General features: G+C 37.5%; 2 protein-coding genes across 2 annotated transcripts in view; one reads left to right on the top strand and one right to left on the bottom strand.

The window, feature by feature from the left end:
- The first annotated feature begins 514 nt into the window (after window positions 1–514).
- On the top strand, window positions 515–2,933 carry MSH5 (mutS homolog 5). The gene is given in 2 exon segments (XM_010019938.1): window positions 515–2,724; window positions 2,726–2,933. Coding segments are annotated over 2 exon segments (2,418 nt in total).
- Window positions 2,934–5,805: 2,872 nt separating this feature from the next.
- Window positions 5,806–26,747, bottom strand: part of LOC104409916 (A-kinase anchor protein 7 isoform gamma-like) — a 24,733-nt gene continuing 3,791 nt past the window's right edge. Inside the window, exons 3-6 of the mRNA XM_010019939.1 lie at window positions 25,419–25,555; window positions 19,972–20,132; window positions 7,380–7,492; window positions 5,806–5,814 (exon numbers count right to left, since the gene is read on the bottom strand). Of these exons, the coding sequence (XP_010018241.1) occupies window positions 5,806–5,814; window positions 7,380–7,492; window positions 19,972–20,132; window positions 25,419–25,555 (420 nt within the window). The remainder of the gene's footprint in view (window positions 5,815–7,379; window positions 7,493–19,971; window positions 20,133–25,418; window positions 25,556–26,747) is intronic.

Consider the following 26,747-nt stretch of genomic DNA (forward strand, 5'->3'; position numbering starts at 1 on the left):
TTCAGCACGGTTGATCTCTTCAGCTCCATCTATACAAGTTGTGTACTTGCACAGAAACCGGCACTACGTGATGGTGCTGCATAAATCCTGGGGTAGGACCCTGAAAACCAGTTTCTGTGGGTGCATTGTTGTGAGGAGCTGTAGTCAGCATACATGGGTGTCCTGTACCTCTGAGGAAGGATGATTTTGTACGTGGATGTACATGTACATTACTGTCTCTATGGGTATTTGGGCATATATATACTTAGACAAATAATGGATACGAAGTAAAACTGTAGAACTATTCCAGCATTGCTGGTAGTTAGCTCAGTTGTACCTTGCTTGGAAGCAAGATGGCAGCTGTAGTTACTGGCTGCATCTTTGCACTTGAACAGGTAACACGTACCTTTAACTGCAGGTAGCATCTTAGTTTCTCCAGGGATAGAAGAGTGAGTGCTAAGCTGCTGTTGTCAAATAGTTACTTCTCAGGCCTTTGTGGATGAGTTATGAATAAAATATGTCTTTCTCCAATAGAATGACTGCCACATCAGCCATGAACTGTGCTTTGCCACCACTGCCTGGGCCTGAACAAGAGGACCAAGAGTGCTCCGAGACACACATGTCTGTTTTGTGGTATGCAGGGCAGCTTGCAATTACTTATTATGATACAGAAGATTGCTCAGTCTACTTCATGCCTGACATGCCTGATAATGAAGACCTCAGGCTACTACAAAAAGTAACTGAGGAAATTAATCCTCAGTGCATAGTGACCAGTGCAAAACAGGATCAGCATATTGCCAAATTCCTGACCAACCTTACTGCTGGTGATGCAGACATACGAAAACCAGAAATTGTCCTTTTTCCTAACATAGATTTTGGCTTAGAAGTCAGCAAGCAACGGATCCTATCTAGGCAATTTCCATTCATCCCATCTCATATGACTGCAACAGAGAAAATTCTCTACTTGTCCTCAGTCATCCCTTTTGAGAGCTCACTCATGATACGAGCCCTAGGGGGACTCCTTAAGTTTCTAGACAGGAGAAGGGTTGGAGTAGAGCTTGAAGAAAGCACTACTGCAGTTCCTATTTTGGCCTTTAAAAAGTTTGTGCTGTCAGAGATTGTGAATATGGACCAAGACACTTACTGTGTCCTGCAGATATTTAAAAGCGATATCCATCCTTCTGTGTACAAGCTGTCCAGTGGATTAAAAGAAGGATTCAGTTTATATGGAATTTTAAACCGCTGCAGGTGCAAGTGGGGAGAAAAACTGCTGAGGCTGTGGCTCACACGACCTACTCGGAACTTGACAGAGCTGAACAAACGGCTGGATGTTATTCACTTCTTCCTGCAGGCTCAGCATCATGAAACAGTCCTCACTCTTCAAGGTTGTCTCAAGAATATTAAAAATGTGCCTCTTATTCTAAAAAGAATGACTCTTTACCACACAAAAGTTACTGACTGGCAAGCACTCTACAAGACAGCGTGCAGTGCACTGTGTCTTAGAGATACATGTCGCTCTCTGCCCAACACTATTGAACTCTTTCAGACTATTTCGCGTGTCTTCACTGATGATCTGCACTACATTGCTAGTCTAATCAGCAAAGTGGTGGACTTTGAAGGCAGCATCTCAGAGAGCCGCTTCACTGTTAAACCCAATGTGGACCCCATCATCGATGAGAAGAAACGAAAGTTGATGGGCCTGTCAGACTTCCTTACAGAAGTAGCACGAAAAGAACTGGAGGATTTAGACGATCATATTCCCTCCTGTTGTGTGATCTACATTCCTTTGATTGGGTTCCTCCTCTCCATTCCACGGCTGCCAACTATGGTGGATAAGAATGACTTTGAAATCGAAGGCTTGGACTTCATGTTCTTGTCAGAGGATAAGCTGCACTACAGAAGTGCTAGGACTAAGGAGCTAGACAGCCTGCTGGGTGACCTGCACTGTGAGATCAGAGACCAGGAAACACTTATTATGCACCAGCTGCAGACAAAGATCTTGGAGAAGTCTGAAGTGCTTAACAGCGTGATTGAGTACACTGCACACCTGGATGTGCTCCTGGCTTTGGCAGTGATGGCCCGGGAGAATGCCTACTGCCGGCCACGCTTTACTCACCGCCATGGCTTCCACATCAAGGATGGAAGACATCCACTCATGGAACTATGTGCAAAGACTTTTGTGGCCAATTCAGTGAACAGTGGAGAGGCCACCAGACGCATAAAGATCATCACAGGACCCAACTCATCTGGGAAGAGTGTCTACTTAAAGCAAGTAGGTCTTATAGTATTCATGGCTCTAATTGGCAGTTACGTCCCGGCAGCAGAGGCAGAGATTGGAACAATTGATGGGATTTACACAAGAATCCACAGTAGGGAATCGGTTTCTGTAGGGCTCTCCACTTTCATGATTGACCTCAACCAGGTTGCCAAGGCAGTAAACAATGCCACAGAGAGGTCCTTGGTACTTATTGATGAGTTTGGTAAAGGGACCAACACACTGGACGGCCTGTCCCTTCTGGCTGCTGTCCTGAAGTACTGGATCAGACAAGGAACACAGTGTCCACAGGTCTTTGTCTCCACTAATTTTCACAGTTTAATGCAGCTAGAACTCCTGCCTGACACACCTCTTCTGGAGTTCCTGACCATGGAGACCCACCAGGATGGAGATGAGCTGATATTTTTCTATCAGATCAAACAGGGCATGTCCACTGTTAGTCATGCTGCCAACATTGCTGCATTAGCAGGAAATTATTGAAAGAGGAGTGGAAGTGTCAGAACTGATTCGCAATGGGAAAGCTATCAAACGTATTGATGATCCTTCAAAAGGAGATCGGATGGAAAAATGCAAGTCTGTTGTGGAAAAGTTTCTTTGCCTAGACCTTGATGATCCACATGTGGACTTAGAAGAGTTCATGCGTAAAGAGGTGCTGCCTTCTGCAGCCTCAGTCATGTAATGTGTGGTGTATGTAAAAGCACAGATTATATCATGTCTACCATGGTCAGTCAGAGTTCGGTAATCCAAAGAATGATCACTATGACTAACACCTCACACTACATTTAGCTTGTAACATACTGTCTGTAGTTATTTCCTTTTTTCTTTCTTTTTTTTTTTTTTTTTTTTTTTTAAACAACTGCTGTAGTTACAGATCTCTACAATATGGTGTATGATATGAAAGCAGGAAGAGTGAAAGAAGAGAATTTAAGAACCTCTTCCAGCTGTCGGGTCAACCGGTTTGTGCATTTTCTGCCCTTGTTAGATCTTCAGATTAAAATAATACTATAGAAAAATCACAAAACATTTTTGCTGGTCTCATAACACTGTGAAAGCGAAGTGTTTATTGTTTTGTATTATGCCAAAGGAATCCTTTCTGCCATTTTAGGATCAGCATCAAAGATTCCAAATAAGTAGGTGCCCCAGATTCCCATATCAGCAAGTAACAATTGTTACAATATAAACCACTCACATACAGGCTGATAAATCTAAATACAGAGGGATTTAATGAGCTCTGTGGCTCTTCTTATGCCAGCATTTCTGTTTAAAATGCCAGAGATCCCAGTTACTGTAAAAATAATGCTGGAGGTAATAATCAGCAGGGACTGATAAAGAGAAGTGCTTTGGTTTTATAGAGAGTCATTCTCATGAGGCCCTATATGGTAGAGCTATGCATCTACGTATATGGGTATAAATAAAACCAAAATTACAAATCTAGGAAACTGAGAAGTATACTAGGAATGTAATACAGAAATTCATATTTAATATTCTGGTTTTTAGTACTGAGTAAAACTTGATATTAAAGGACAGAAGGGAAAGATTCCCCTTCACTTCTCTTGTCGTGCAGAGGATCTTTACATCTTTACTGAACACAGTATTTGATGCATGCACATGCAACAAAAATTCATTAACAAATTAATGAAGCAGGAGACATATTAAGTACAATAGAAGTAACAGCCATTCCTGCAATGAGATAAGTGCCAGAGATTCCTTATCTAAATAAGACAGAAGAGACATGAGTTAGCTTATTGTCTGACTGCCAAAACTTGCTGTAACTTCTTACAGTATGGCTAATAAAAGACATCAGCAGATGTACTACATCTCTCTTCAGCTATCCTTGATTTCAAGAAGCCAAAAATAGTAATGTCACATAAACTGAGAGAAAATTTACATGCAAAAAAAGTAATTACCTTCATAATTATCAGTATTAAACATCTTATCTCTCTACCTGAAAACAGCAACAAGATGAATGTGACTGCACAGCTGAAAGATTTCAATTTGGAGACATTGCTTTGGGTTTGATTCAGTGTGGAATTCCCTCCTTTATGGTGAAAGAATTATTATTACTATTATTATTACTATTACTGTTATTACTTTCGTGATTATTATTAAATAACTTGTTACCTCTATATGAAACTAGGATAGTGCCAAAAATTTAACATAATTTACATTAAAAAATACAAGAATAAATAACTGAATAATGCAGTTACTGCTGTTTCCAGTGCAACCATCATAATACTGTCTCAAAAATAGCATCTAGCACCCTATGATGCTACCATTGAAGGTGAATGGTAACAGTGAATCAGGCCTTGTACAACACTTCAAGTGTTGTAAATACAAATGGATTTTTCTCACTAATATATTCCCTTTTACTGATTATACATACAGCATTCTAAACATACACTGTACAGAAGAATATGATACATTAAATATTCATAAATTATATTTTTTTGTTATTTTTTCTTGTCAACCACTGTCTAGGCTAAGGATATGCTCCATACTAATTAAGCAGATGCTATCAGAGTAATTTAGCTGTCAGTCATCTTCTACTTATGAAATCCATTTCTCACTATCCGCAGTTTTGGCAGCACTAGGTATATGAAAGGATATCCAAATGTCATACAGCATTTATCAGGTGTGCCTCACAACATGCCCTGAGGTAAACAGCAGTCTGGACGAATGAAAACTGGAGAGGTTGTGACTAACCTGTGGCCACGCAGCAGGCTAGGGAGAGACGCAGGAACAGAAATGTTACCTTCAAGTGCAAAACTCCAGTTGCTACTTTCATTGTATTTCATTAGGTTCTTTGAATAGAAGATGACATTAACTCAAGATTCTTATCATTCAAACAACTGGGGAAATAGCTAAACATGTGCAAGTAAATTATATCCCTTCACCTCCTTCCACAAGGACACCTAGAAGCACACTATACCTCCTTATTTTGGGGAAGTTTTCAGTGGCACATTTGATCTCAGAATTGTCCAACTAAGCCTGAAACATGAGTTACTCCCACTTCTGAGTAGGTAAATAAGTTCTTTAACCTGAGAATCTGAAGGGCGTATAGTAACCCAGATAGCTCTTCTCTAACCCACCTTCTTTCACATCCTTACCCTTTATTAATGGCTGTTTCCAAGTTTTTTGCATTTACCACTTTTAGCTTAATGTTGTGCCTTCAAAGTGGAAAGCTGATTCTTAAGATACTTACTAATTTTAAATTCTCAAATTCTTTGATTTGTAAATATCATTAACAGTTTGGACAGTTAAAATCTTTTCAGAATACATTCATTTCAAAAAATCTTTTAGTTATATTAAGGTTTGAAAAACAGGTTATTTTTCTTTTCAAAGATAACTTTGGTGGGATTTAGATGCCATTATGAGGAGAACTGCTTAATAGAGTATTGATTCAAATAAGGAAACTTACAATTAAAAAAATATTAATATAGCTATAAAGCAGTAGCTGTGAACTATATTCAACTACTTTAAGTTCTATTTGCTCTTTTTTATGCTTTCTCATGTAATCTTCATCCACCCCCCCTTTCTTGTTTTTCATACTGTTACATGATCTGAAAATTCAATTAGACATTTTATTAAAACATATTACAAAATAGTTATTCCTTTTATGTTTCATACTTTTATTTATTATTTTCTGCAAATGCATGAAACTATCTCACTAAATTCACAGATACTATAAAACAAAAGATAGCAAAGACTGGTGTTTATGCCTGACAGTGGACTGACAAGAGACAAATTTACAGATTTATTTATAGAAACATGGTATGTTTCTATACAGTGTATCTTTATAATACCATAGCTGCTGTATTATCCAGCATTATGGAGGACTAAGGAAGATGATTTGGAATGACACTGACCTGGTTCTGTCAGCAGTAGTAAACATCAGAACACAGAAAGTATGCATCCTGGCTAATAGCTGGTGCAAGGTAGATAAATGTAAGCAAAACAAAAAAACAGCCAAAAAACAGTACCCCAAAACCCAACCAAGAAACAGAACAGCAAAACCCCCACCCTGGCTGTCTCAGGTGTTTTAACCGAAGAGTTAAATTACTGAGCAGCCGATACTGTAGAAGAGCTGTGGATTTTTAAAATGAGTGTTAACAGCTGTTAATGCAAAAGCTTATGTGAGCTTACAAATTTAATTGCTATAATATACCACCTACAACTTGTGGAAAAGTCCTTATTTCTGTTTCAGAACACATATGTGTGCTCTTGAAGTTTCTTGATGTATCTCAAATCTCACCACCTTCTTCCAACTGATTTCGCAGTACTAAATTAAAATGTGCACCTTCAGCATTTTTGAAGTTATTTCTAATGAAATTTTAAAGTATTTTTCTTTTTCTTTAATACTTAAAAAAACCCTCAAAATATTTATATTATGTACTTCAACTCTTATTTAAAAATAGATTTTTTTCTGAAAATTATTTTCCTGGTCAGTGCTAAAGGATCACATAAAACATTCTATATAATGTCAGGAAAAAAATAAGGAGATATATCTTATGTTAAATAATACAGTATTTCTGTTAAATTAGTATGAAATAAAACCCTAGATACACTAGTATTGCTCATACATATTTATCATCACAGTTACAACCAACTTTAATGCATTTGTGCATATTTTCAAAAAAGCTAGTAGATTGTCAGGAAATAACTACCTGCAAGAGAGCCTACAGATGTGTTTTACCCCTACTCTGAAATTCACCAAAGCATATTTAATAAACTGAACTGACAGTCTGCCTATTATGCATAAGACAAATTCCACTGTTTATTTGCTTATTTCCTCTGATACAGGAAAAAAACCAAAGTATCCAAACAAACTGCATGCATATATTCTACACCCTCAGAATAATTCTGTAATTTTGAACAAGTACTTTCATCCTGTGGTCCTGACGAAAGAAAACAGAGAATAGTACAGAGAATACCAATAGTGGTAAAGTACAGATGTATGACAGAGGTACTGATTATTATTTTCTTTAAAACCCCAGGATTATAAAATCTTACCTCTTCAGCTGGTTACAAAGTAAAAGTATGATGCTACTGCATAAGCAACCTCTTTGTTCGACTCCAAATTAAAACTTTCTAGACTGATGCTGAGCCGTGTGAAATGTGAGCTCACCTGCTTACGTAGTGGTGTGGATTTTGACAACTTCATGAAGGTCAGATGTGGTTTAAAAGGTCTTTCTTCTCCTGCCAAAATGCCCTTTTCTTGAAATATCTTCTTCATAGTCTCTGAGAGGGGGAAAAATGTAGAGGTACAAAGATGTTACATGACAGAATGCTTAAAAATGTGCTTTCAACTGTAGTATGAGTTACAGCCACTTCACGTGGAAGAAACAAGATGACAAGCACTGAAAGGCAGAGAGATTTCTAGTTAACTTCAAATGTACGTATCATTTCACATGGAAAATAGTCTTGTATTTGCAGTTAACAGAGGTCACAAATTCGGCTTCACTAAAATAATGACAAGTAGAAAGCCTGTCTGCTTTTGCTACCAAAACAGGAACTTGACAGAACTGTTCAGGAGGTACTCTCACTGGAAGCTTTGGAAACTTCAGGAAAACTCAGAGTATGTAACAGAATTATCTCTCTTCAAAAACACTATTCTGTGGCAAGTTCTGTTATGTGTATTTGGGTAATCTCTCACTCAGACCAAAGGAAATCTGAAATTAAAAGCTCAAAGTTCTTGCCCTGGATATAAATGGCAGTTAGAACACATACCAGGTATGTGGATGCTTTTTGTGTAGGACTTTTTTTTTTAAGCTTCACTGCTGCCTTCCAAGCTAATCTATTATTTTTAATGTATACTTATATCTGCCTGCAGAAAAAACTCAAAAACCTTTTTTTTCTTTGCAAGTACAACTTCCAATTTTTCAGCAGCTTTAGGTCTAGCTGACTCATGCTATCCTTGAGCTAAAATCAAAATGGGGGAAAAAATAATCAGTCCTATCACATGAATTTAATCAACTCTTACCATAACCACCTATTTGCATTTAAGTGTGTTATTTTTTTTGCTTGACAGATCAACCGTAACAGAATGATCTGGTGCTTTATTCTCCCATCTGGAAGAAAATACATTGCACTGCAAAGTGAACAGCATAGCTGGCTGAATAAAATAAAAGGCTGCTCAAGGAGTGGGAATACAGGCACATAAAGCTGGCTAGCATAACTCTGCCAGTTCTGCTCCTGTAACACATCATTCCAGAATCCTTACTCTTACCATTTTTTGTTTTCTATAGTAACTGAGCTACTTTGACGTCACGCTTAAGAAGAGGTTTTACAAGCATATGCATTACTTTGTCACAGAAAAGTTCTAGAAGCTCAGAATATTCATTTGGGGCCTGGAGATCAAAATTCACTTCACTTTCTCTGCCATGCATGATTTATAACCTTAGGCTCCACAGGCTATGCAAAAGTTGGGATTTTGAAAGAAGCCAAGGACACCAAAGACCCAAATGACATCTTTTACACACGCCCACTTGAAAATTATCTTTCAACCTCACTCCCAGCTTAGAAGATGTTGATGTATTTTACACAAAAGTATTAGCCCAAACCTTTTATTCTAACTCACAGGATGCCGAAAGGACAACCAGATTAAAACTAGTGAAGCATTTACACAATGGTAATAGGGGTCATGTCACTATAGCAGATGCTGGAAAAAACCTACCACAACGGTTGAGGTAGGAAGGGACCTCCAGAGGACATCTGGTCCAACCCCCAGCCCACACAGGGCCACCTACAGCTGGCTGCCCAGGACTATGTCTGGATGGGTTTTACGTATCTCCAAGGATGGAGACTCCACAATCTCCCTGGGCAACCTGTGCCAGTGCTTGGTCACTCACAGTAAAAATGTGTTTCTTAATGTTCAGAGGGACCCTCCTGTGCTCCGGTTTATACCCATTCTCTCTCTCTACCCTTTGCCCCAGGTACATATACATGTATAGACAAGCATAACTGCTATATAGGTCTACAGACCTACATATCTAAATTTATTAACTACATACCTAGATGTGTAGACCTACTTATATAGCTATAGATACAGCTATATATCTATCCACAAGTACAGCTTACCTACTTGTATTATTTTAAATTGTGCCTGCAGGAAACATTTCTAAATTTAAACTGATGCCCCACTAAAGCTGTTGTGCAGCTCTGCACACAAATGCTGCTAAACAACGGATTAACATCTCAAAACAGAAGACTACAAATAAATGTTTGCTTTTTCTTCAAACTGAGATACGGAAGTTCAAATTAAGTCATTGAGTTATGGTGTGCATGTATTGCCATGCATCTAACAGCCTGCTTATTTTCTGATGTTGGTAAGCTAATAAAATCCTACATTTATTTAAAACTGAAATTATCTGTAACAAAGCCATTTTCTGGTTCCTGTGTTTGGATTTCTGAACTGCATCAGTTGGGGACTCATTGACGTTGATGTTGCAGTGAACAATCAGTCTTATCAAAACCAGGTTTACGCTACCCTGTGATATTCTGGCTCAGTCTGGTGGATTGTATACTTTTTTTCTCCCCAAAAAGATCTAATTCTTTCTGCCATCATGTTTTATGCCAAGCAGTGCCGTGTCTCCCACTCTGCAATTAAGATCTCTGCTGGGGAAGATTTGCACCTTTGAGGGTGTCTCCCTCACCCCAGTAAGAATTTAGTGTCAGACCAGTGGTTTGCCAATGCGCATCTGATCGCAGGATTTTAAACCCAGGGTTCTCAATGGGGTAGACTGATTATATGGCAATGTAAATGTTACAGGAGGACAGCAACCATATGGCCTGCACATCTTCATTTTGTACTAAATAGCTTTGTTCAATAGCTCCTTATATTTATATCCCTAAATTCAACTCTTTTTTCATACCTGGCAATTCCAATCAAGAAAAAACAATGAAAAGATGAAAGAAACTGTCAGAGAAAAGAAAGCATAATTTCAGAGAGAGATTGCTGTTTTAAATTTAATAGATTTATGTGTCTATGTGTGTGTGTCCACATATGTTCTCATGGTGATCGGACTTCTCACACAGTTTTGTCATGGCATAGTTCTCCTAAACATCACAGGCTCCATAGATTGGCTATAGTTGCTGGTACTACAAATATCCCCAGTTCTGCAGTTTTTGACACTTGGGGAAAGTGTGACATTTTACTGGTAAGGTGACTTAGAAATATAATTAGCACAATGTTTCCTTCTTCAAAGATAATGAAAATAGAAAGAAATCTGCTTAGACTGGGGTGGGGGGCGGGGGAGGGGAAAGAGGGGAAGAAACAAAGGGAAATGTTTTCCTGACAACACAGGAAGGTTAAAAGATAATGCAATGCTATTAATATCCATGCAGCTCTCTGAAGAAGTGGCCACAAGAAAGGTATAAAATAAATGGGGAAGGAAGGATGGATGCTGTGGGCAAGAGAAAGTTCCAGACATATGGGAGAGCATGAAAGTGAATTTGAAGACTGAGCAAATACAGGAAGGTTAAAGTTTAGGATGGGGATTACCTGAACTGAAAGAAATTAGAGGCCAGTGACAAGAATCATAGACAGACAATACCCATGGGTCTTAACAAACGAGGATCTGCCATCTTTCCCCAGTTATCATCATTACTAACTAGACAGAAAAATCAAACAAGATCTGTGTTTTCCTTTATTAGTCTCAGGATGAACAATGTTTGCAGCTTCAAGTATACCCTAGAAAAGTCAAGGCTATTTTTACAGGCTCAATGACTTCCTGGAACAAATTTTTGGACAGCTTTCAGACTGTCTTTCATGCAATTTGAAGTACCCTGCGATACCACTTTGTACTTTATTTTTATAATGTCAAAATTACTGAATGTCATATGCCTCTCTTACACTGGACGCAGCTGAATCCATTAGATTAACTGTTTCCCCATAACTAGATTTGAAATGTGATACATGAAACTTACCCAGAATCACTACATACTGGAAAGGCTCAAAAATTCAACAGCTAGATTAATACAGAATGATTCATAGAAAAATTGCACGTTGAGCCATATTCCATAATACAGAAAACCATCTTGCAAGATTTCATTAGATATGGAGAACTGCAACGTGTGGCCATTTTCTTCCAGCCCATTAATTTCTGTTTGTCACTAAGATGTTTCCTCAATTAAAAGATTAAAAATTTAGCAAAGGTATTCTGTCTCTTTACTGACAAATTTCTGCCTTCACACTTGGAACAGAAGAAAAGCCAAACACAGATAACTTATAACTGCAACTATCAAGTTAAGGCATGTTAAAGTTTTAAAAATTTTAAAATTTTTTAAGTTCTCCGTTTTTAAGAGAACTTCTGCTGTCAGCAGAAGTTTGGCGTTTACAAAGAAGCTCTTCTGGTCATCCTTTCTTTCCTAATAGCACTGAAAATAATGCTAATATTTATCATGACCTCAACTATATGTCACTAGAGGTGACCACACAAATTAAAAAAGTATATTTCAGATATCATGTTATACTTGAAATAGACAGTATATATTCAAATACATAATATACAAAGGCTGCACCAAGCACCAAACTCTCTACCATGATCTAGCTGAAGATGTCCCTGCTCACTGCAGGGGAGTTGGACTAGATGTCCTTTGAAGGTCCCTTCCAACCCAAACTATTCGATGATCCTCCCATTTAAGACCATTGTGAAGGACAGTACCAGTGTGGGAAATGTCCCTGACTGCTGCCTGGCAAAAACTACTGTCTCCAGAGCACCTCAGCAATCCCCAGTCTCTGATGAAAAAAAAAAGGTGGCTAAACCAGGGTCAGTGACTACCTCCTGTGCTGTTGATTTTTATCTCCGGGATGTAAGAAAAGGAAAGGCCTTGCTTCTTATCTCTTCATATGAAAAGAGGCTACTTTTTCTCCCCCTCAGGAATAGCAGTTCTCTAGTTGCTAGCTCTACACTGTGCCAAAAGGTAAACCAGAATCAAGCCAATTTCTCAATGGTTCTTCCACTGCTACTTGGTTCTTTATTACTTGGGTTTTTTCCACAGTGAGTTGCTACTGTACCACACCACTATCATGCATCAGTGAGCTATAAATGATTATTTCAAACATGTATCAGCAGTGTGCACGGGTTCTTCTGTTTCCATCACCATATATGCACATAGAAGAAAGATCTGCTCATTCAATTCATAAAGTAGGATCCAAGGAACACCTGGACCAAGCAATCCCCACTTTGTGCATGGATGCCAAAATGTAAGGTAGGCCTTACAAGACAAGCAATGAATACGTGAAGGCTCAAAGTGCTAGACTGAAACAGAAACTCAGGCAGCACTTCTTGATGAAAGTTAGTTCTTTTACTGGCTTTAAGCTGTTCCAATACATTCTAAAAGTTTGTTGCAATCACAAAAAGAAGCGGGTGAGACTACCATCTTTTAAACAACACAAACCATATCTTATCACTTCATTTTAATGAGGTATTTGCCACAGTTGTTGTTATTCAATGTTTGGCAGCACAATATGAAGAATGTAAATGAAAATCTAAAAGCAGTTGCTGACCTTGCCTTCAGAGAACCATCCTTTGCATTTTTAGCATTAAAAAAACAAATGTGGAGATCATTAATGGGTGTTTTAGAGGAATGAAGGCAAAGAACATAGTGAACAGCACATCCAGTTTCATTAAAAAATACAGCTGTGCTTACTGGCCTTTAATCAGATCAGCGTATTTGTTCTGTACAGAGGGATGTTAACAAACACATCTCATAATAAACAATCAAGGAGAAATTAAATGGCAGATTCAGAGCCAGGCACACACATGGTTAGTTTTTTTCATATATTTCACATACCCTTACACATACCCTTGTATGGGAATCTACCCTCTCTGTTCCTTGCTAAAAACGCCATTTTACAGAAAAATAATTTTTTTCATTGTTTTGTTTTTGTTTTTTTTCCTGCTGGCTATATTCATCACACAACACAGCATATACATATTTGCTGGCATAATTATATTCTTGAGATAGCAGAACATTGCCACTTTCAACTTGAGGGCATGCTTCACTTCTTGCTGTGGATACAGCCAAGTTTCCAGGATGAACCCAGAGAAGTTCTGCTACACACATTAGTGGGAACTGTAACTAATGGCACATGGACTAGAAGGAAATCTAACATGTCACAGCAGTACATTTTTAATGTAACTGTCATTTGTATATTCATTATTTATAACTGGATTTGGACTAGCAGCTTTTTGTTCACTTTGTGCAGATGAGTTGTTTTAGTGCAAAATTACAACAGTTTTAAGTTCTGAATTTTTCTGTCAAGTGAAATGACTTAAGAATAACTGACAAGAGGCAAACTTAATTTATCCTAGCTTCAGCCATCTGGAACTAAAGTGAACTAAATTAACTGAATTAAACTATTTCCTTAGGCTCTCTGAAATCAGGGCAATGTAACTCACCCTAAAATACATGCTAAGGGTGTGGTTTCATAACCTTTAAAGAAGGTCATAAACTACCATTCTTGCCAAAACAGACTAGTCCTCTCCAGCCCCAAGCCTGCCACTGCTCCTATCTTCTGCGCCAAGAGTCATGCAGCTATTCAATGAACTGCACTGGAAAACTGTGAATAGGTTAAAAATTAGCTGGCAAAGGTAGAAACATAAATTTAACCACAGCTGAATTCACCTTGTGGCTGCACAAATTCCCAGCATAACAAGAAGGGCCAGTCTGCTTTGTATGGTGGCGATGCCAGTTTATGCTTGAGTAAAGCTGTAATGTACCTAGAGAAAATGGGCAATACAACTCACTTTCCATTTGTCTCTCTAGTACGGACTGTTAGAAAAATCCATTTAGTGGGATTGGACTAAATGTCATTTATATAAAACTAAAAGAAATGACTAGTTAGGTGTATTATATGTCTGTCCAGTACCTTCCTTTAAAACACTTGACCCAACAAATCAACATTTCTTAAAAACAAGGGACCAAAAGCAAAGGAAACCATTATCTGCATAAACAAGAGAGTAACTTTTTTGTTCATGAAATGTAAGCTCCCCCTCATGGTCAGACCATAACAAGCATCATTCATCCATATAATCAAAATCTGCAAATCTGCGGGTAAAAACCAGGATTCACTTATTCACTTCCATCAGCTTCAAACAGTAGTCACAATATAATTACTAAAATGAAAACTGAAACCAAACAATCCATTACCTTTTCCAAATTCACTTAGTACTTGTGCTCATTTTGGCTGGGGTAGGGTTAATTTTCTTCATAGTAGCTCTATGGGGCTGTGTTTTGGATTTATGCTGGAAACAGTGCTGATAACTCAGGGATGTTTTCATTATTGCTGAGCAGTGCTTACAGGGTGTCAAGACTTTTTCTGCCTCACCCCACTCCACCAGCAAGCAGGCTGGGGGTACACACGGAGATAGGAGAAGACAGGCCGGGGGTACACACAGAGATGGGAGAAGACACAACTGTGACAGCTGATCCCATACACCCACAAGGATATTCCATACCATATGATGTTCATGCTTAGCACATAAAGCTGGAGGAAGAAGAAGGAAGGGGGAACGTTCAGAGTGATGGCATTTGTCTTCCTAAGTAACCATTACACATGATGGAGCGTGCTGTTCTGGGAATAGCTGAACACCTGCCTGACCATGGCAAATGAGGAACGAATTCCTTGGTTTGCTTTGTCTGTGCAAGCAGCTTTACTTTACCTATTAAACTGTCTGTATCTCAACCCATGAGTTTTCTCACTTTTCTGATTTTCTCCCCTATCCCACCAGTGGGGAGTGAGTAAGCGGCTGTGTGGGGCTCAGTTGCCAGCTGATGTTAAACCACAACAGTCCTTCAAATACTCTGTAGTGTAGCAAAGCACAAGAAATGAAAACTTCTTTAAAAAAAAAAAAAAATCACTGTTAAGTGTATACATCACTTTTAGCTCAGGAATTTTAAAAAGACTTGGACGAAGAGTCCTCAAACTTCTGTCATAACAGTTTGGCGCTATTTGTGGTAGATACTTCTATAATGCTAATGTCTTCTAATGGATTGTTGGGAAATAACTAGCAAATCACAACAAACAGAAGACCCATATTACCTCTGCTTTTCCTGAACTTTTGGTTCTGGCAAACTTATTGGTGTTAACAGACATGCACTTACCATTGTAATACTGTACTACACTCAGACATTGGTATCAAACAAACTTCCATATAGGTTATGGAACTAAACGGGCTCTTACAATAACCTAATTTAACTCCATATTTTTCTATTGCTTGTTATGAATATTTTTCCTACAACATTCATGCAGAACACAAAGTAACACATGAAGTGAAAATTCACCTTAGAGCATAGCAGAAACCAACCGTAATCTTGAAGCAGCAAAAGAGTAATTCTTTAATGAACTAAACTTAGGTATTGCAAAAAAATCAAACCAGCTAGAGTTCAAAAAAATCAAACCAGAGAAGAGTTCTCTCCTTAGTGTTCCATGGACAACATCAGAGTGATTAACATCTTGCAGGCAGTACTGTATATATTTTTTTCTTTCTGCCAGGTTCAGTTTTAAAATAGCAGCCTTAGAGGGACATGTTCTATCACAGGCAAGATGTACCAGGAGCCACTTGTGACAGATAATTTGTCAAACATATATAAGATTACAACAGTATAGATGAAGAGCTGAACAGCAATCCTGACAAAGACCCTGACAACAGCAGCCCAGCAGAAAAGTTTCCAATATTTTCTCCCACATCTCTCGAAAATTATCTATTCAGGATACTATCCACAGAGCAGGAATACTAGGCATAATTTTGAAATACAGCCTGGTTTGAATTAATAATGATGTATTATGGAAAATAAACTCGGTGGTACATTTCTGCTAATACAGTTCTTTATATTAGAAGGTGTATTTGTTGTGTCAAATACAGCCCATAGGAAGTACTACATGTTCTTTTCTCCAAAATGCAACACCTTCAGTGGGAGGTTTGGTCCTTAGAGGACTGTCTGCTAATGTTTTGTAAAAACTGCATGCAAACTAAACTGTGTTACAATGAACTCTGTAAGTGTACTCTTACATTCAAGGAATTATACCTGTGATATACTGGGGGAGGGGAGAGAATCCTAACGATTCTGTTGTTTACTGCATCAGTTCTGAAGAGTTCACATGAATGCATTTAATATTATCTATTTTCATCAGGTTACTTACATTAAATGCTTTGCTATTTACTCTAATGAAGACATACGTAGAAACTATACAGTGTATTCATTTGCTTCCTGCTCATACCTGGCCTTTCCACTAATTTGACATATAACTAAGCTAACTTTTTGAAACACACTTGTATAATCTTCAGTGTTACCTAGTTACAGACCTAAAATCTTTTCTTCTGGTGAAAGCATCAATACAAGAACTGAATTTGCTTTCACAAAGATCATGTGTTATGAAATAACATTAGCACTTCCAAGAAGGCACAAAAAGATACTCCAAAATCAGCAGCAATTCAGAAGTTAGGTTATGATAGTCACTAAGAAATGTTAAGACAGCATATCCTAGTCATACCCACTAAACATGTCCAGTCATTTTACCGTTTTCTTCTGGTAATATTCGGCTTCCTACCTTGTTTCAGAACTAAAGCTGGACAAAGCAAACATCACTGTATAAGCCTAGAGACTGAAGGACAGGCCTAAAGCCAAGAAATTATTTGCTGGGTTGGCAAAATTAAGCAATGAAATAAGAAACATTTTTACTAAACAGAAGTGTTGTGAAAATAACGATGTACAGCTGTAGTTCTAATACAAGCAAAGAATGCTCATCAGTGTCAGTAGTTATGCTTTACAAAGAAAACGTAGGTTTGCTTGTTTGCTAAATTTAACTGTACTGTCAAACTGAAAAACAGGTCAAAATCTGATCTCATCTTTTCTAATTCTGATCAAAATCTGGTTCACTAGTCTGTCCTGGGTTCAGCTACAGCAGTCATTTTTTCTCCTTCTTAGTAGCTGGGGCAGTGCTGTGTTTTTGACTTTCAGTCTGGGAACAATGCTGATAACACCGATGTTTTTAGTTGTTGCTCAGTAATGTTTACTCTGACCAAGGACTTTCTCAGTCGCATGTTCTGCCAGGGAGGAGGGGAAGCCAGGAGGAAGCAGAGGCAGGACATCTGACCCAAACTGGCCAAAGGGGTATTCCATACCACAGCACGTCATGCCCAGTATAGAAACTGGGGGGAGTTACCCGGAAGGCCCAGATCGCTGCTCGGGTCGGGCTGGGTATCGGTCGGCGGGTGGTGAGCGGTTGTGTCCTTTTCCCTTGTTATTCCTCTTATCATTATTATTGGTAGCAGTAGTGGTTTGTATTATACCTTAGTTACTGGAGAGCTGTTATCTCAGCCCGTGGGAGTTACATTCCTCCAATTCTCCTCCCCATCCCTCCGGGAGCGGGGGGAGGAAGGAAAAGGGGGGGAGTGAGCGAGCGGATGCGTGGTTCCGAGTTGCCGGCTGGGCTTAAACCACGACATAGACTCAGATGTGTAGAAAATCACGCGTAACAAACTCCTTTGTTACCTGCAGTTAAAAGATATTTAGCTCTCCATGTCTAGCAGTTAATTATTTTGGAGTTCTTAACTATAAACTTCTCAAAATCAAGTTTCTTTCACTAACAGAAACCATTCACCTCCTTCCACAAGAGTTACTGAATGGGACTACATTTTAGTAGTTATCTCACTTTATAGAACAGCATACATGCAATATTCTGTCACCCTCAAAGAAACGTAAAGACAAATTCAAACATGAGAAAGCATATCATCCAAAGGACTGAAAAAATACTTGGTAGATTCAATCCTGGAAATAATTATGGGATTATGTGACAACTGAAGCCTCTCTGGAACGCTAACGACCATTCCATTTCTGCCATACTGAATATTAGAAATACACTGCTATGAAGCACTGCCTAAAATAATAATGCATTGTCCAATAACAGCATAAGGAATCTAGTAAGCTGAAAAGCTCACAGTCTTCTATTCAATCGTTCTTTAAAATCTCAGTTAAAAAATACTAAATATTTTCTAAAGGCACTTCACATAGTGTGACAGCAGCAGTCTTTGCTACTCTGCAAAATGTCCTCTATGGGTTACTGCACTATTAAAAAATGGTGTGACCTCACATTCCTCAGAGCACAAAAGATAATTCATCAATACTGAAAAACTCTTTTAAAGAGTCTTTCCAAGGAATAGTTGGAATTGTCAGGATAGTTTTAAAGGACACCAATGAATTACAATCAGCACTGTTCTCTGAGAATTTTTATTTAGGATCTGTAAACAACATACTTTAAGTATAGATGCATAGATAAAAACTCCACTCCATCTTGGTTTGGTCTAGGTACTGAGAGCTGCTTCTCAGCTGATATTTATAATCCTTTTAATTTATACACTCCTACTGACTTGAACTGTACCTTTGGCTGCATTTTATCTGACTGGTAAAGGCAGTGGCTTTAGCTCCACTGGCAAGACAGAACTGAGAGTTTTACTCTCATAGTAGCATGTTCCTGCCACATCTTTCAGTGGCTTTCTCATTTCTTCCAGCAGGCACATAATAAAAAACAAAAAAAGCCCAAAGACGTTTCCAAAAACTCAAAAAAAAAAAAAAAAAAAAAAAAAAATGTCAGGCTAAAGCAGCGTTGAACCCAACTCCATTACTCTGGCAGACAAGTCATGTCCTTTTCCTGAATACCCCCTATAAACCAGGGGTGGAGAGAAAGTAAAGATTTTACTTTATACATATAAGGAAGTATAAAAGTACATTTTATGATTATACTATTATTACATTTATTTTATATGTATAAAGTACATACACACATATACCTATACACACACATGTGTGTGTATATGCACTTACACATGTGGGAGTGGTAAATTACAATCAATTCACTGAGATTTAAGAGTGATATGTGTAACATACAGGAAACACAAACTTAAAAGACTCCCTGGATCATGGAAAATGAAAGAACATCATTGTCCCTCACTGCTCTATTCAGAATAAACACAAAGGAGAGGAGTATGTAACTTTGCAAGTCAGGTAGAATCATAGAATCATAGAATGGTTTGGTTTGGAAAGGACCTTAAGATCATCTAGTTCCAACCCCCCTGCCATGGGCAGGGACACCCCCAACTAAACCATGTCCCCCAAGGCTCTGTCCAACCTGGCCTCGAACACCACCAGGGCTGGAGCATTCACAACTTCCTTGGGCAACCCATTCCAGTGCCTCACCACCCTCACCGTAAAGAACTTCTTCCTTAGATCTAATCTAAACTTCCCTGTTGAAGTTTAAAGCCATTACCCCTTGTCCTACCACCACAGTCCCTAATGAAAAGTCCCTCCTCAGCATCCTTACAGGCCCCCTTCAGATACTGGAAGGCAAGATGCATCAAAGATACAGTTCTCAAAGTCATTAAGTATGAATATGCAAACTGAAAGGGGTACAAATATCATCTGAGAAACAGCAGATGGTACTTGGACCAAAACAAGGTAGAAAGGAATCTTTATGTCCATCTCCAAATCTGCACTGTTTTTTACATATACTAAATAAACAGATATCATAGAACAGTACTGCCTGTAATTCATCAATATCCTGTTGAAATATGATGGGAAATTTGTTATGTAGCCTTTATAGATGTTAAAGGTAAATTAATGTTGACTAAACTAGCATCAACTTATCTTCCTGCTCCATTCTCATCTAGGTTGCTAAAAAGTTTTTAAAGTAGTTAAACTAGATAGAGAAATTGTACCTGCTATTTCTCTAAGTATAGCTGTATGATCATTTTCTGCCAACTTCACAAATCCGACTTCATTTTTGAAGTGATCAATTCCTTGAAAAGACAAATCCACGGTTTTTCCTTTCAGGAGATCTTCTACAAAATCCTTGCTGTCTGAAAGAGCACCAACTGCTCTGTCAAGAGGAAAGAAAGTATCTATTGGCAAGTTGAATATATTAATACCGTTTACATTACTACTAATCATTATAAAAAAAAAAATCACAAAGTTTTATTACTATCAATTTATTATCTACTCAGGTACTTTTGCACTACTTCCTGTCAATGCACTCAGTATTATTACCATTTTATAAAGGTAAACTAGTTCATATACCCGGCTGTAAAACCACAGAAATAATTAGGCAGAGCTGGCAGCAGTTGTAATTCCTCAAAAGAGTTTATCTCAGTCCTCAACATGACTACATATTATGATGATAGTGTTTCTATTAGTCTGTGCATCCCATTTAAATAACATCCTTACTTGAAAGGACTTAGTTTTCCATTCTTAAAGTAATTAACTTTTTTCATCTCCTGATAGCTCGGCTGAACACTCTAGGATTCTGCTTCATACAAAGTTACTAGAGTGTTACTTCATATTATTATAAACAAGGGTTAGTGAAATTATATATAATGATAAATGTATAATATGTATACATGCATATATGTGTGTATATATATGTGTGTATATATACACACATATATATGTATATACATGTATATATGTATAATGATAAAACTACATCAAAATTACTATTAAGCTCATTGAGAACTGTTATTAAAAGAAGTACTACCTAAACTGATGCTTACTTTCTTTAAGGGATAAGTAGCACACACACATAATGTACATGTAACTTAAGAAAGAGGAGCACGCCTGGTAGCTTTTTAATGATTTTATTAGCTACGTTATGTGTATGTATGACCTCATGAAATATTTGGTTTGACCTGCACTTGAAGTGATTCACTTGCTAAACAAAACCCATATAAACATTCTTAGTGTCTTCTAAAGTGCTCTCACATGCTCACAGTTTTTAATTCTACTGAAATAAACCGAATTCACTTTTCACTAAGACTGACTTTCTGAACGCTAGATGGCAGTAACAGGTTAAAAACGTTCAAGAGAGTTTATTTCACATTTTCTGTCCTAGCTGGATGAAAGCCGTCACCATGATTTATAAAGCAGGCTAAATTATATTCTTAAAGCCTGTACAATTGCAAATAACCCTACAAACGTTTCCATTGTGTTTAACAAGATGGACTCTGATGAGAAGTATGCATTTAACTGAAACATAGGCCAGTATAAGAAAGGCGTTAAGGTGGATTACGTGACAAAATACCTTTATTTGATGTAGCCCTCCTGTGTTTTTTTAATACAGCTTTAATATACAGCCTAGAAGTACTTTATATCCTATATACCCACTTTAAACAACAATGCCATTACTTGTTCCTTAGCAAGTAATGATTGAGCATAATCTCTGCCACTTAGCCACCCTTTTATCACCATGAAACAAGCCTGTTCCTGTGTCTTCCGTATGTGCTATACTTCAAGACCCTTCAAACCCACCATCTAATACTGATTATTACCTTCACAGGTAATCATGTGTAGATTTATTTACTGACATGAACCTGAAAATTGTTCCAAAATAAGTACAGGTATTTCAAATACTCTGTGTCAGACTGCAGCGGGCTTCCAAGTAGCGAATCACGCACATACCTAAAACCCATCTCTGGATTTTTTTTGCATCTGAGAACTAGTATACAGAGAGTCATGGAAAGCTCTGACCCCCAGCTGAACAAAGATGTATGTTTCCATACTTTAGAATGTGCAGGAGAACTCAATGACCATGTCATCTCCACCTGATAAGGTCTATGAAAGGTCAATTTAAAGAGTGAAGTGTGTTTTCAGTTTAGCACTGTATCACTAAAGATTTAGTTCTTCTTTTTCTTTCATAGATAATCTTGTATACACTAAAATATTTAGAAGAATAGCTGTCATCTCACTCTAGCATATTTTGTATTTTTGTATTCTATCAGTCACTTTATAACATCTAACAATTGCTTTTTAAGAATAATGCACAAGGACAAACATTTCTTCTGAAGTCAATAGCAATAAACACAACAGTGCTATTTTCTTGTTATTTCATACCAAATAGTATTTACGATGCCAAATAGCAGTTACACACAGTGCAACTAACCCTCAGGGATAACAAAAAAGTTTATAAGCATTTTGCTCTGAAGTGGGAAAGGGAATAGAAAAAAAGCCTTAAGCAGAATATTCTAAGTGCATACAAACTAGGATTATAGAAGCAGTGCCTGTATTTTCTGTATTGTTGTAATGTAAATACTATAGCATTCAAGTTTTAAGTGGTTTCTTTTTAGAAATTTCTGAATTGTTAATTTTGATTACGTGTTAGAATAAGCAACTTTGCAAAAACAAAAAGAAAAAAAGCCAAACTGAAACCTTCCAGCTCTCATATTTATAATGAAAAAGTTAGATTCACAGAGTTTTTGACATATAACAAGGAAGAAGAACTTGACACTATGGTCTGGTAATGAAGGCATTTACTTCAAAGGCAGGTATCCTGATTTCTAGTACCTGATCCCATGACTGTGCATACAGTTAGCATGGACTAGAACTTCTTTGCTTGAAGGGAGTGCTTTCTTTATGTTTTTTAAAATCTCACATTCTTGATTTCATATAGTCCTACAAAGAGAGATGTGAAGTGTATTCATGAAGGCCAGACCACAGCCAGTCAGTCAGGAAACTCGCATGCGTACTGCAGGTTTGGATTCCCTTAGAAAGAGTAGCCTGGAATAAAGATCTTCCATTTTCAAGGTGAAAGCTGTATGTACTAAAATACCATACAAAGGGCTTTGTGCTGAATTGAATGTTACGTTTAGCACATTCTTATCACGCATTTTGACTTCAAATAGCGTTCAACACATTTCATTGCTTTATAGACAGAGGTGCTATTGTGCAAACACAGTAGAAAAACTGTAGATATCTAAGCAACTTAATAGATCCAAACCTAAAGATCTGCAAACTCTCAGATACCCAGTTCACTACCTGCACTTATTTGAGGGACTGCTGTCAGCCTACATTACACACAGGTCCTTTTGCCAGCCTGGATCTTGGTTTCTTTCCATTAACCTGCAACCAAAAATTGGTGAAGCAAAGAAAAGAAAATTCAACTTTTTACTCTTCAATTTCCCCCAAAAGATTAAACAGAAAGCAGAATCCCATATAATAGAAAATGCAATCTAGAATACCTGAAGATAACTGAGCTAGATGCGTATAGGAGGCATCTGGCCAGGGAAGGGGGCGAATCTCTGGGGAAGCTGGTGCTGACTAGAGGACAACTCCTGGGTGCCTCGACTGTGGAGTTTTGCTGGGAGAGGCAAAGAAGAACTCCATAAGTAAGTGTTTGGGTGGCAGTCAGACAATGAAGGCTGAGAAGGAGTTCCAGGAGTAGCAGAGTATACTGAATTTGAGAATCTTTGATATACAGTTTAGGACTCTCAAAAATATTTATGAGGAGGCATATTTGCCTTTGAGATATCCTCTCACATTCCCTTTTTAAAAAGTTCATACTTCAAACGCTTTTTTAAAAAATCTCATGCATGCAGTCAGTGGTTGTTCTCACCCATGTTCAGGTGCTACTACAGTTTGCTCAAGCAGAGCAGGAGGTAGCCGATGTGCCTACCCCAGAAGACAAAAGGCACATGGAGAGAAGAAGGAGTCTAGCAGATGTAGTATCCTTTGCTTTCCTTTATATTCTCTGTTCCTGGCTACCTGTTTCTCTCCCTTTAGATCAGACCAATGGAGACAAGGCTGCTGACAGACTTGTATCCTCACAGAACAGTTAAGAGTATAGAAGCCTCAAGGATATAGCATTCAAGGAAAATGTGTGGAAAAAAAGCAGGGCACTTGATTTAGTAATTTTTTTTAGGTGGATTAAATGTTTTTAGCTAAAATACTCCTTATTAGAAGCATGCACTTGACTACCAAATGGTTTTTATGTTCTGTCTTGGATTCTCACTTTCTTACAAACAATCTGCACTTTAACAGCCAAACCTTTGGAGGAAAAAAATATTCAACACATGCTTATTAGACACATTATTTTGTAACTGTACCATAACCAAAGCAATGTCTCACGGCGCTTTCTCAGTATTTGATCTAGATAATTCAGTACATGGACCACATGCCTGCTAACACTGCAGAGAAAGCCAGTAAGATAGATAGATACATATCTATCATATATATATGACAGAGGGGCCCTGAAAGAACTCATCCGGGGGAGATGAAACCATGAGGCTTCTCTTTAACAGAATTATAAGGATATGATGAATTTTAATTCATTAGCAATTCACTACAAAACTGACACGTAAGCATTAGAGGATTCCCAGATGTTCTCATAATGCCAGTAGGCCATTTATCAGCACTTCACATAACATTCTGTTAGTTACTGAAGTGTTTGCAATATCAATTCTGCAATTATAACATGAATATAGAGACATCACATATGCAAACCATTATGTACGGTATCTAAATAGAAACTGTCGAGAAAGTCTGTGTAAAGTAGGACTACTAAATACACCGTTCGTTTGCATTTCAAGTCAAAATTACAGCTAGACGTGCAAATTATTATTCTGAACATTCAGAAATTACAGCCATATAGACAGACTTGCAAGTCTGAACATCTTTGTATCAACCACTGAACTTGTACATTAAAGTAAGCTTGTGATAAATAGTAAAAATCACCAAAGAACTGCATTTTATAAAGGAAGTAGTTGCATCTTAGACATGACAGACATCATTGTATAATAATACGTACATCTTTCCACAACTTTTCTACCTTTTATATGATAAAAAAATCAGCTGTGTCACTGAAGCAACATAAAAGTTACACCTTTGATAAGGCCTAATAGCCACCTCTCTTTTTAAGTGTACTTAAATTTTGAGCATAATAAATTAATTTAAGGGCATTAAAAAAAAGAAGCCAACCTGTAACTGCATGAGGCATAAAAAACCTTAGAGCTAAGGTTTATTTCATTGAAGTCTTTCAGTGACAATTACTAATTTGGCTTGTAACATTTGCTAAACTATGAAAATTCCCCTGAAAATCTGCTCAGTGTGCTCTGTATCAAAACACTGTTTTTTGTGCATACAAGTTCAGCGCACAATAAGGAAAATGCAAGGGAAAAAAGCATACTTTGTTCAGAGCTCATGACATACCATGTTATGAAAATTACTAACATTAAGAGTAGCATTTTAAGAACAGGAATTAAATATTCAGTAACCCTAGTACTTTAAGGCCCTGTATTGCGAAAAATAACCATCAGTTACCTCTTCTATGAATCCCTTTTTACAAACTCCTCCAACAAAAATACTTACATATACACCTAATTTAACACCAAACACCTACATGCTGATTTCTTCTTCATTGGACAAATGCATCACAAACATGGTGACATGCAATGAGCCAGAGTGAACCATTGCTTTGGAAAACCTCTGATCCTTTTGTATTACTGCATCTTGGACAGCCTGAATACTCCTAGTAATCTGGGAAGAAACACATAGAAACAACAGTTAGCAGTTACAATTACTGTATCACATCATGCAAGTGAACAAGAAAACACAAAAACTGAAATCAAACATTTACGTAAAAACCATTCTAGCAGAAGAAAGTTTTATCCTCTGACAAAGCTGTGTTAATTGACCCGAGTAAACCTGAAACGGGTACAAATGTAGTGATTAATAAATCACTGGACACTCCCCATCACATCTTATTAGGAGTCTGCTTCCGTAAGTACGATAAATTCGTGGAACAGATTAAGATCATCCAGTTTTATACTGCCATTAATCCAAATAAAAAGCTTCTTCAAGGACTTTCTCTGGCTGCTTTGTTAAACTTGTGTGCTGCCATGTACAGACAAGTGTCTGGAAAGAAATCTTTTCAGAATCAGGCACATACAAAACAGGAATATCCAGTAAATAATTTGTAGAGATACATGATTTGGAATTCTGATCATACTGCTCAATAGACAGATATAATGTATATACTCTCTTCAAACATATTTTAATGAAATTCCATGTAACGTGTACACAGCTCGAACTTCATCAGTCTTTTTCTTTAAAACTAGTTGAATTACATTTTCTTTGTTGAAAATTATTTCTATGGTTATACCTGCTTTATAAATTGTAGACAAAATGTTAACTATGCTTGCCATTATAGTAGTTTTATTATAGTGATTAAAAAAACTAACAAACCTACAACAAAAAAATCAAACACCAAAAAACTAAACAACCAAGAAAACAAAACAAAGAAAACCCAAAAAACCCAAAACCAACAAAAAAAAAAACAACAAAAAAACCCAACCAAACAAAAAACCTCCACCAACACCACCCCTACTCCCCTCCCCACCCCCCCCCAAAAAAAAAAAAAAAAACCAAAAACCCCAAACAACCTGCAACAATTCTTGAATATGTTACTGGAAATTAAATTAAATCCAATAACTTTGACCATCAGGCAAAATTAGTTATTTCTTAAAGCATGGTAAGCAAAGAGCTTTGGTGGAAAGGTTGAAAACCCACAAAACCCCAATGGGGCTACAACAAGGCAAAGAGATAGGCAGGCTCACACCTGTATAAACTCCATTAGGAAACCAAGCTAAAAACCTACCAACTTACCTTTGGAATAGGATTAATTCCAAAGATGGACAGTGAGCAGTTTCAGAGACAAGCTACTGCTGAA

The sequence above is a fragment of the Nestor notabilis genome, unplaced genomic scaffold, assembly GCF_000696875.1.
Source record: "Nestor notabilis isolate BGI_N333 unplaced genomic scaffold, ASM69687v1 scaffold7638, whole genome shotgun sequence".
NCBI lineage: Eukaryota > Metazoa > Chordata > Aves > Psittaciformes > Psittacidae > Nestor > Nestor notabilis.